The sequence below is a fragment of the Hippocampus guttulatus genome, chromosome 6 (assembly GCF_054856545.1).
Source record: "Hippocampus guttulatus isolate MCC_2025c chromosome 6, RoL_Hgut_1.0, whole genome shotgun sequence".
Classification (NCBI taxonomy): domain Eukaryota; kingdom Metazoa; phylum Chordata; class Actinopteri; order Syngnathiformes; family Syngnathidae; genus Hippocampus; species Hippocampus guttulatus.
In genome coordinates, this window is record NC_141266.1 from 14,758,019 (window position 1) to 14,770,603 (window position 12,585).

General features: G+C 42.1%; 1 protein-coding gene across 8 annotated transcripts in view; it reads left to right on the forward strand.

Moving 5' to 3' along the window:
- The first annotated feature begins 834 nt into the window (after positions 1 to 834).
- phactr4b (phosphatase and actin regulator 4b) overlaps positions 835 to 12,585 on the forward strand; it is a 29,098-nt gene continuing 17,347 nt past the window's right edge. For 3 of the 8 annotated variants that reach the window (XM_086113658.1, XM_086113660.1, XM_086113666.1), the window contains exon 1: positions 11,737 to 11,959. In XM_086113658.1, the coding sequence (XP_085969784.1) occupies positions 11,899 to 11,959 (61 nt within the window). In that variant the 5' untranslated portion in view covers positions 11,737 to 11,898. The other 5 variants (XM_086113663.1, XM_086113662.1, XM_086113661.1 and 2 more) reach the window with 5 other exon arrangements.

The window sequence follows — 12,585 nt, forward strand, 5'->3', positions numbered from 1 at the left end:
TGCCTGTCTCAGCCAGCCATTTGAGCATCATGTTCCTTTTAGAGCAGGATGATAACACTTGAATTTAAAAGACATGTCTCTGACATATCCACTAGGCTGAAAGAGTCATGGCCTCCTGCAGAATATCAGCTTTGTGCTCAATCATACAGCCACAGATTTCACATGGAATCAGTCACACTATGAGTAAATTGAGATGAGATCGTTATTATAGATCATTCTTATTTCAGTATACTTTAGTGACATTTTTGTTCGGTGGTGTGCGGTGAGATTTTTCTCAGGTGAAATGGGTGTTTTGGCCCAACAAAGGATGGGAAACGGCAAATAAAGAGGTCTGCTATGACGCCATCTGTCCAGTAGGTGGCAACGTCGAGCCAGAAGAGCTCCGATCCGATGTTGACATAAATAGCTTCGTTTTCACTCCACGATTAATCCATTGAAAAGGATCCTAATGGCAATGCACGTATAATCTACATTTACCAGATCCATGTGAATTTATAATATAGTCAAGAGCTAAATGGCTGTAGTCACAAGAAAACAATAATGCCTTTATTCCTATTTGTAGGTCTGAAACGGCTCAGATCTGCGTTAAATCTTCTCGATGTATTTGTGAAATTGGAGCCACGGTATTCCTCTCATTGTGAAAAGTGTAGTCGAAGAAATCACCTCGACGGTCGTCCGACTACCCAAGATAGGAAGTTGGCTAACAATTATCCACCCTCTTCCCAACTCGGATTGCTGGCTGGTCGCAATGCACATTGGGTAATGTAGTGTTTATGACACAGATACTAAGCGTTTCACAGCGGCGACGCAGGAGCCACAGCCTCAGTCAAGGACTACCGGTACCACCATGCCCAGCTCGGGATGGCTTCCGGTAAGTGCAAAGTGTTTGGACTTTGGGGTTTTGGGAGTATTTGAAGTGGGTGAAAGTGTTCGTCGGTGGGATTCCTTGATTGATCTTTTTACTTTGCCGATAATTTGGGGAAAAGAAAAGAAGGTGAGTCACCAGCGAGGAATGTGAGTGCTTTGTGTACACGGTTGGTTTGGAGGCAAGATATCCAAAATTGGCTGATCGGGTCCGAGACAAACCCGTCTCACGATTAAACATTCGTGTTTTTCTCCTGGGAACCACTGTAAAGTAACAGTTGTTATTTTTATGGGGTAATTGCTGGTACTCGCATTTAATTAGGCTGCATTTTGCACCTATTGCCTGCTCAGGGCGTCCACGCACAACAAAGGGGATCTGTGATATGTGTATATGGGGCGATGTATTTGTTTCATCTGTAGTTGCAACGAGCTTCGTGAAAATTTAGAGGTTAATTCGAATGATTGATGTTGCATTTTGAGAACATGCCTCTCGCCGCAAGGCCTCGGGTCACGACTACCTGTTTTTCGCCGCCGGTATGCTCCAACGTCAGGCGTGATCGATTAATTATTTAACACTGAATTTAGTACGAATAGCATGAGTTGGGTGTCAAATGACAGATTATGGATCATGAATAAGAACACGATCGTAAATAGTGTGTATGTACAGTACGCTATCCCGGCGAATACGCTGGGAAAGTCAAACCTGTCGACAATCGGGGGAAATACTGAGACAGACATGTTGAGTCAGGTCAATGCTGTTCAAAACGCGTTCCATGAATAATGAGCTGGGTGGGTTTTACTCTGAAAAATCACAACGGGATGTGTACGTTTTTTCTCTTCCGCCGACTTGACCGGTCCTTGTCATTCACGTTAGCAGCATCTCCAGCCCAGTTGGCGCGAGGAGCTCTCCGGCTGAAAGACGCCGGTCGATACTTGAAGCCTTTCTCCTCTGCACACCTCTGCTTGACAGCCAGCGTTTAGGGACTGCTTCAATCTCAGCTCGCTTTAAATATCGTCATCTAACCAGGTAATTTTTGTTCCTTGTCGCGGAAATAAAGCACTTAAACTATTTAGACAGCCAGCCACGTCGTTATGTGCGGAAAGTAGCACGCCATGAAGTGCTAATCAGGTGTTAGGGGCCTGTCTTTCAAAGTGTCCTGTCTGTCATACATTGGTGTGTTCGTCTTTATTGGCTCGAGTGTTAAATTTTTTTTTTTAGACATTGAATGTCATATGGTGATTGTCATTTGGTTGAAGTAGTATGAACTATGCGTTTGTTGTTGTAGTGTTTCTTGTTGGGTACGCCTGTTCTTGAACCTGTATATCACCCACTGTTATACCTATACAGTATTTCCGATGGTTTCATGTTCCTCTGGCTTAATAGCTCCTGAAGTCAATTTGCCCCTGAGAGAAAATGCCGTTTGGAACAGAAGCTCTTTCCATCCACTTTCAATTGGACGTTCCTCTGTAATGGGCCGTTTAGAAGCAGCTTTGATGGGTTCGCTGTCAGCCGGGCTTGATTGATTCGCACGAATAAGATTTAGCCAAGGGCTCTAATTAAAAAAGCTATAGGTCGTTTCTCTCGGCTCCAAACAACTGGTCGAATGTAGCTGACGATAGCTGATGTAAAGCTACAGTAGAACCTCAGATTTTGTGATCAGGCTGTCCCCCCCCCCCCAAAAAAAAAATCAAACTAAAAACAAGTTATATGAAAAGAAAAACAATATTTCCCATAGGAAATCATATAAATCCAGTTAATCCATTCCAAGCACGAAACAAGAATCCATTCTATAAAGAATAACTATATTTCAACAACCAGAAACCAAGGTGAAATTAATATCAATGATAAAGGAAAACTACACATCACATTTACTTTTCTTGAAGACTCTTAATGGTACAGGGTTTGACATTGACTCTTAATGGCCCGGGCCAGTGTGCCGCTGTGTCGGGCCTCAACCTGCGGCAGACACTAGCCTGAGGGGGTCACTAAAGCAACCTATGCATCAGAACACTTTGAGAAGATTTGGAAATGACCCCTGAGAAACTATCATCTTCTACCTGCTCACATTTAGAGACAAGTTATAGAGTTTTTAGTCACAGACTTGTCTCAATCTGAGATTTTACAAAGACTGTGACTTTTGCAGGATCACTATGTTTAAGACTACAACTAGATTCTTTAGGTGTTTTTTTCCCTCACAATGCGACATTTTCCATCATGCTAGGTCACAATTTTTGCTGTTTTTTTTCCCCATCATCCCTGCCGCTCTCATGATTGTTTGCAAAGTTTCTTGCTTCTGTGGGTTTTTTTTTTTTTTTAAGATCATCTATTTGTTGTTGGTTATGTCACATCACCACGAAGACTGAAAGACTTGATATGATAATATAAAACACATTTGATATTGTTGAAAGGTCAAGACAAGGAAAAGACTGATCTAAAACAGCAGGGATTACTGCCTTAGAAACTTCCTTCTGATTTTCAGTTTTTAGTCTTGGACTGTGAAAAACGTTAGGTGTAAGGACAGCATTAGTCACCAATGTTTTCGGCCGCCCATTTGGACTGAAAGAACCTTGACAACCTAGCTAAGTTTGTAACAGGATGTTGTGATGACCCAACTGACAAATAAAATTGGTGCGCACTGGAGAGGACAAACTGGTATGAATTGGGGTTTGCCTCATGTTGCTAGCCTGCCAGGTTGCCACTCGCCATGGGTCAAACCAGTGGTAGTGGGACCACGGAATGGCGGCGAAGAACAAGGGCAGTGATACAATGTCAAACTTCATCACCAGATTATTAGGTCCAAATATTAATGCGCCGACAATAACAAATATGTGCTAATGAGAATTTAAGTCATCATAGACAACACTGTGTCGTTATTGTCGTAACACTAACTTTCAAAATGATTCCGATGCTGGACTCTGCAGTCACATTTGCACTGGTAGCACTGATGCGACCCACTTTTCAATGGGTCGCACGAACACGGATTTGGTACAGTATGACCCTATTTGCTGATGTGTAGTTGGTATCCCGTAGTTTCAGATGATGTAAATATTGACAGTGACTGAAGATATATTTGCAAAATATTTTACTGCAACAACAACTTTGTAACACGCAGCAGCTGACAAAACAGGTCATTCATTTTAAATAACTTTAAAAGGCAAAGGAAACATCAGACCTGATCTTTACGATTCATTCCAGGACTTAAGAATGTTTTAGGGGCACCAAAATATTTGTTATTTATTATTTAAGCCTTTAGGCAATATAAAATTATTCTTCTTGATATATGTCAGCTTTTATAGACCGATAGTTAGCCCACGCCATTTAGAGATTTGTAGCTTTAAAGGTTCATTGCATCCATGGTCTTTTTTGGGTAATGGGGTGCTTTGTGTAGGCTCTCAATTCCAGGAACTGAGTGGCCCTGTCACGCAGGCAGGTGGACGAGTTTGGTACGGGTTATTATAAACTCTACAAAAATCGAGCGGATATCTGAAGTTTGGGGGGAAAAATTTGGCTAAAAAAAACAAAAACATTGAAACTAGGGAATATGAAAATTGAGGTTCTCACTGTATGAGGATGCAATAACAACTTCCACTTTTTAGCGACTAAGGTCTACAATAGAAGGTTTTGGAGTGTCAATGGGAAATGTGTAGTGCTTCAGGTACGGGTTCTAAAGAACAGAAAATGGCCTTTCCTTGAACAAACCGTACCAAAATGATGGGGACCAAGTTGCCTCATGAACTTTCCACCTGCAGAAATGTTATCAGGGCTGTAACATAACGCTAACACACCAATCAGATTGCAATAGTGTCTAATTACTGTACCGCATTGACTGACTTGACCGTTGTGATAATACTCAGCAACATGTGGATACATGTAAGCGCTTCTATTATAGTTTCCTATGTATCAATTCTGCCGCAGCTCTTTGTAAGATTCGCTCTCTCTTGCTAATGCATTCTCTCTAGTTCTGTGTTCAAGTACTTGTTTCAATTTTAGGCCCATAAAATGGAGAAATGCTGACAAGTGCCGGTAGGTCACCTTATATAGTGTATTGTAATCAATAGCTCTAAATTGTTCGGACACGCAGTGGTATGATGTGATGAAGAGCCATACTTTAAATGCAGGTGGAGAAGCACTAATGAAGAAAAAATTGAACAAAGCATCGAGGAGTACTTTATTTATTTATTTTTTTGCTGATGTAAGTGGGCCGCTGGTCCCTACGGTGCACATTTCTTTTCTGGGACGGACTGGGCGATGGCGCTCACCTGACCCTGATAGGAAACAACATCCTCATCCATTCTTTTTTGGGGCGGGGGCAGGGCAGCTGACTTGAGACTATGGGGGACAATATGGCCAACATCGTCCCATCTATTCTACTTTCTCTGGCCCAAAACATTTCTGCAATCATGTTATTTGTTCAGAGGTTAAATGTAATTCAGTGGATGTACGTGCACTTAATGAGTTTCCTTCACTGAGTTGCTGGCCTTTGTGCCCATATCCTGTGCCTGGGAGTGTGAAGCAAACTGCTATTTAAGGATGGCATACTTAGCTTAGCCAGCTGCTGCCCTTTCTTCTCTCGTCGTAATCGAATTAACGCAAGTTAAGTGTAGTGGTGAGGGTGTGTGTTCTCCACGGATGGCTGGTTATAGTAGCCACCGCTTTATGGATTGGTATGTCTGTATGCTTTTGCATGCCCGATTGGCTTAAATCTGCCCGATGACTGTGTTTGTGGAGCAGGAGCTGAAGAGAAGAGAAATTGCCGTCTGATGTCATCTACAAGTACAAATGTGTATGTGGGGAAGTCTTTGATGTGGTTTATTGTATTGAGAAAGGCCCCATCCAGACTTTGACAGACACAATCTGGGGCCAAGTTGTCAAGCAACAGCCAAATATAGGGTACATTTATTGCACAACAGCAAGAGTGATTTGAGGAAAATGGAAATCGTCTTCACGGACTGACAGTGAAGTGATGTTACTCATCCCGAGTCGTGATGATCACATTTGAATATCGATGTCAACAAAACCAGTTATATCGTCACTCAGAGGTTGTGTGTAACATGCCAGAATGTCCTGCCAAGTCACTTACAAGTTGACATGTACGTTGTGTTGCCACACGATAAGATTGCCAGTGTCATTACTGTTCTGCAGAACGCTCATGTGCTTGAATATGAGAATGTCCATCAATTTCTATACGGCTTAGCCCGTTCAGGGTAGCGTTCAATTGACTCTCGGTGAAAGGTTTTCTAGACCCTGATGCCAGTCAGTCACATGCACTTGTAGATAAACAACCATTCACACACTCATTCACACCCATTGACAATTAGTCGTTATTGAAAGTAACATTTGTGTTTTGTTTGCGGAAAAGGCCAATGCAGGTACTGGGAGAACCTACCAACTCAAAATGTCAGGCACTCTTGTGCTCGTGTGAGTTTAAATGAAAGAGGAGGATTTTCATAGCATCATATTAGAAAATTATATTAACAAGGGAAGTAGGCCACCAACATCCCATTTTCATGGACGGTCTAAACCGGCTGCGTGTGTGACAGAAACGACAAGTGAGGCAGTGTTGTGTTTGCACATGTAACATATTTACACAACTTACATGGTCTACACTGGCGTTGACATGTCATGCAAGCATAACATTTGCGTCCAAAGTGGCGGAAAATATTGGTGTGTGTGTGTTTTATGAACACCCTGTCTACCTCTCATCTGCTCTTACGTTTTTATACATCAAGATTAATTTAATACTCCTTGGAAGTATTTTGCATCGAGTCATAGTAACAAAGTTTGGAAGGGGTGGGGGGTGGGGTTCAACTTTGACCTTGCCAGTCGATTTTTTTTTTTTTTATCTTTAAGAAGAACTGCCAAAGAGTGCGTTTACAGTCTACAACTAAAACAGACAATTTAGAGCTCGTAGCCGCGTATGTTGAGCAGAATCCCCAAAAGACTGTCTCACGTCTAAAAATGAACCAAAGAACGTCAGCTTTCCTCGTTTGTGAGATACGCACGCCATAAAGCCAGCCAATTCTGAAACATGCAGATTGAAACACACGCCGAAGGTATTCTTATCTCGGACACGCGTATTTATGAGCCGCTTTTTTCTCACTTTACTGCACGTTGATTTTGGGTAATGCAAAGGGGGTTCAGTGAGAACGTGTTTGGAATGGACCACTCACACTTGTGTTTGCATCTTTAAAGTTATGAAGAGTAAGTGTTGAGAATATTTCACTAGAATATAATATCATGTAATATAAAGCATATGTGGGTGTGTAGTCCTAAGTCACAGAGCCAGTTCACTTGTGACACGAGTCTATGACGTGACCTCATCTTCAGTAGTACCCTCCATGAAATGACGTCAGCGAGAGACGGTTCTATCATTTCTGGAAACATTTGTCCCGCTTCCTGCCTCGCCCCTCGAGTAACCCGCACGTTTCCTTGATTGGAATTCTAGTGCTAAGTTGTTGACAGAACAGAGAGGAATGAGGATATAGGAATTTACAATTACAGAAATGAGATGAGCCCCTACACGCAGGACCATGTTTACACTTTTGCATGTCAGTTTGTATTTTGTGCGCATGCGTGTCAATTCATGGATGCATTCTGTTCGCATTAGAAGGCACATTTGTTTTTGTTACGGGATGTCACTTTTTCATTTCTGACTAACACCAATTTTTTATTGTAGCCTCGGGGATCGGCCAAAACGATCCAGTTCTTTAGGTCACGCTAAAAATTGTTAATAATATGTGGGTTTTAATTTGCTAGATACTGGCATCTAAAACCACCACATTCACTGTACAGAAAATATTCTGGTCCCCTATTGAAAGAAGTTTCCTTCTTTTATCACGGAGAAATCACGTGTCCTGTATTTTATGGTCCATTACGTGCACAGTAGGTGCAATATAACTCACCTGCTAGGTGTCAATATTATTGGACACCCTGTCTGCAATTTGCAAGCATCAAACCTTCCGCTCCACTCATAGGGTCTTGCATGACCCCTCTCACACACTACATTCAGGGTACAAGTGGCTCCCATCAGGTCGCAGGCTGCGACATCCACATTTTAGAACACAGTGGAGGAGGGCCACTTTAGTCCTGAGAGCAGTCAAGCTCTGGAACAATGACCCCTCCCTGTCCCAACTGTGACGCATTGCACTTTAGCATCCAGCAAAGAGCACATTACTGGACAGTAGCGGGAATATTTTAACTGCAGCACTGAATGAATGTTATTGTATTTGTTGGTGTTATAATTTTTTTTTTTAATGCTGCTCCTTATGCCTTTTGAATTGGCCCTTGGGACAAATAGTGTTTGGAAGTGAACTGAATATCAATGAACGGCTCTATTTTCAAACATTTTCACCGCACAGCTTTGTGAAGCATGTATGTTAAATATCCATCCATCCATTTTCCGAACCGTTCAATCCTCATTAGGGTCGTGGGAGGGAGGGGGGCGGGGGCTGGAGCCTATCCCAGCTGTCTTCGGGCAGTAGGCGGGGGACACCCTGAACCGGTTGCCAGCCAATCGCAGATCTGTTAAATAGTGTAATTCCATCATATGTTTATTTGTTAAATTTGGCGCTATTGTGCTGGATTCAGACCAGACGGCAAATGTCTAGGCTTGCTTTTTTGTTTGCCGTGCAACTACACGATTGTTTCGAGGGGAGAAGACGAGGGAATCCTCTGACAGACTAAAAAAAAAAGTTTGAACAGTGCTCGTCAATCCTGGTCACGGCAGCTATTATTTGGTGTTGGTCCAACATTGTATGCTCAGCTTGAGTTGGTCTGCCTATAATAATAGGCTAGTCGGACTATGTTTCCCATGATTCTTAGATATGGAAGCAGGAAGTGGTTGTATCGTGCTCTCCCAGTGTGAACGTAGTGCAAGCGCTCACTGATTCCTTCCAAGCAATGCGCACGCTTTCACGGCTGCCGGAGAGACAGTCTTCGGTGGCCGCTGTCCAAGCAGACGTCTCCTCTTGGGGCAATGGCCTGCTGCCGTGGCCGAGGAATTTTCGCTCTGGGCTCTTTTCCCCGTGTCCAGCCACCACCTTTTGTTTACTTCAGCAGGCCGTCTACGCAAACCAGCATCATCCCAACATCCTGTTTCAGCCGAATGACTTTCGGACCAAAGCTGAAAATGCACTTATGGACAGTTTTCATTCACTGAATTGTCAGTGCATCCCTAGGAAAATATGCATTTATACACTTGTGAATATGTGTAATGATGTTAACTTTACTCCTCTTAAATGGATTTTCTGTACAGACACCAAAAATGATAGGACCTTATCCGCAGAAACATTTGAAAAGCTTGACGTTGTGTTCTCTCGGCTTCAGCGCTGTAAATAAATCATCAAGATGTGTTTTTCCCTCCCCTGACTCTTTAGTTCTAATGCAATTTCCAGCTCGTTTTGTAGATAAATGATTCATTTTATTATTTAATTCTGTTTCCTGACAATTAAGATTGCCCTCTCTTCCGTATGTGCGTCATAGACAGTAAATATGAAGAAATAACAACCCTGCTTCTGTTTCCACTTTTTTTACGATTGGAATTTTAACCTGCAGATTGCACAATTGTTTGTAATATGTTGATACTCTCTGAAGCAGATTCCCCTTAATTTTGTGTGGCATCATTTTCTTGTCTTCTGCTTCTCTTTGTCAAGGGTGGATGAAATGGGTGGAGCGGCACTTGTCTCTCTGCTGGCAACCTAAGGGGGACAAAATTCAATATTGCTGCTGAGGAAATCTGCCACCCCCACTCATGACTTTCTGCTGTGTATGTTTACCTTTTTTATGACATTTCTACAATCAGTCTTTCATTGTTATTTCTTGTGGAGCAACATAAATCCTGCCTCCATCTTGACTTGTTTAACTGAAGCTTTGTGTATGTTGTTTTTCAGGAACATTTGATCGGTACGCCTCAATATCTGTGATGGAAAATCGTGGTGAGTACCAAGATGGACATTGAGGGTTTTTTTTTTAAAGTGCTGTGTTAATGCTGCACAAAAAGCTTTCGAGACACATTTTTTCCTGTATAGCCACAGTGTTTATGAGGTCTGTCTAGCTTGTGGACACTTTATGAGCCACTCAGGGACGTAGCCACACATCTCCAGGGCCTCAGTCTGTGGGTCCATTTGTTCTTTTGCTCTACATTAGTCTCGTGTCAAGTGTTTATGCTGCATAGCTGGAGGGCTGTGTCGTTTGAAGTTCATTAGTATGTTAGTTTGTTGTCTTTGGATCGAACCTCACACTGCCGGATGAAAAGGTGCAGTCTTGAAACTCAACTTATGTTAACCCATTAAACTTTCAAAAACAGGGCATACTTACTGTATATGCTCATTATATTCCATAATTTACCATATAGTGAGTAGAAGAGAAACTGTGACAATGGAATATCTTGTCTAGAAAAATTTTCAGTGGGGCAATTTTAACTCATTCACTCCCAAAGACGTTTTGAAACGTATTTTCAGACTTGGTCTAGAATTGGCTGGTACTGAATGAGTTCAACAAATTATGAATTTTTGCTTATTTCTAAATGGGTTGGTACATTAGCAAAGGGATCACCTATATCACTCAAGCATCTCTTGTACCATACCATGCAAAAAGAGGCTTTTATTCCCTTACATCTTCAACGTCGCTTTAGAACAGCAGTGATTTCTGTTTTGTGTACAGTATTTAAATGATGTTGTTTCACATTAGTAATTGCTTTAAAATTGGAAAACTAAACAAGCCTTCCCCAGTGACAGTGATTAATAACTTCCCACTGCCACCTATAAAATCGATACAATCCTTCTAGTGCAAGTACATTTGAAACAAATGACTCATTGCTTCAAATAATATTTGCCTTTGCATGTATGTGTGTGTGTTTGTGTATACATACTGTATGTGCTTAACAACATAAACCTGCTCCAGTATGCTGCCTGTTTTTGCTGAGGTCTGGCCCAGTCTGTTATCCAGGTCAGGCCAACAGGTTCTGGGCTCATGTGGATTGGCTCAGCTCTTTCTGGAAGCTGGCCCGGTGTGGAGGCTGTATGTGGGGCACCCAAAGAGAAAAGGAACACTGTTGAATGCACACACTAGCTCACCATCTTTTAGAAACAGCCGAGATGCAGCCAAACAGTAAGAAAAAGCCATCCGTGATGCAGCTCGGTGCTTAGGACTCCTGTGAGGCAAACTTGGACAAGGTTTTCTGAAGACACTCAAACCTCAGAGGGAATCAAAGCACATTCTTGGGGTCCACTGCACCCTGCCGTGTGACTGTCTTGTCTTTGTGCAGTTCCTTTGGTAAACATTTCAAGTAAGTTAAGCTAATTCTGTTAAGTATAGTCATGAGACAGTTGGAGACGTATGATAAACTGTGCTTGGCTACAATGAGAGGGCTGAGCATGTTGGTCAACACTATTTCCTAGTTCTAAAAAAACAGAATGCTACATACAAGGTAAACAGAATTCGAAGTGACCAACAAATGTATCTTTGATCATATTTCATCCAATTTCTCCGACACTTCGTAACAGGTGTGATTGTTTATGAATCCATGTCCGCTGACAGTGTTCAGTTGCAGTACCTATCCAAATTAGATTACAAATTCACAGGTTGGTAAATGAGTACTTTAGTTTTCAGCAGCATCTTATTTCGTTCCGCGTGGGTATTTTTGGGTGGTTTCATATTTGTCGCGCCCCTTGCCGTACATACTCACTCGCCTTGTTTAAAACATAACTCAGCTTTCCCAAGAATGGTTGGCATCTTTCACTGACTACTGACCTGCGCTATGAGCCAATGAGGGAGGGTCAGATGTGGGGAGGGAGTCCAGCTCTTGCACGGAGGGGAGGACTTAAGGAGATCGAAAGAGGGAGGGGGTGAGGGGAGTACTGAAAGGAATTGGGGAAGGGTAGACAACAGGAACTCTGAGAGGAAGAAAGAACTTGAGCTTGGGGAGACTTGAGGACATTCATTTAAGGACGAGGAAGGCAGGTGCGGCCCCATGTTTATCCAGGTTGCATGCATTTGAACTGAAGACAGGTAGAAACCCCGCAGGGGGATAGACCATGGGACAGAGTCTCCGTGTGGAACCCCCAGCTCAGGAACCACTACAACATAACAATGGCGGTGAGTGTCTGCACTCATTTCTAGCCTCTCAGTCTATAGTCTCAATTTCAGGACACAAATACATGACTTACCTTTTAAGTGTTTTTTTTTTTTTTCTCGTGTCGTTGCTGCGAAGAGAGAGTAATCACGGTTAGTTATTAGTTTTTCAACAAGTAATGCACAGTCTCTCTCTCTCGCCATCTTTCCTTGTCGGTTTCCCCTTCACTGTACCACCACCAGGAATGTTAAATCACTGGGATCACATGGAGGAATGTCAGCTGTGTTTTCATGTAGTTGTGAGCATGTGTTGCGCACTTATTTACATCTGTTAAAATATTAAACACGACATTTAGACAGTGAAATGAAGTAATAGAGAAAAACATCTTTTCATGGAGCTGTCTTGTCATTTTTCAGAGTTAAAATATAGCATTGCAGTTTTTCCACAAATGAAAGCACTATAAATATTGGTATGGTCCATTCATTCATACCTTTTTGGTTGACTTCAATATTTTAATTTTGATAACAATCCACTGTAGTTACATTTGTCTGCTTTGAGATCGCATTGTTTTTTTAAACTTTGAAATGGAAGAACTGCGTTAATTTAAGTGGCATAATCTTCTCTGCCAAAAGTTTGGTGATTACTGCAG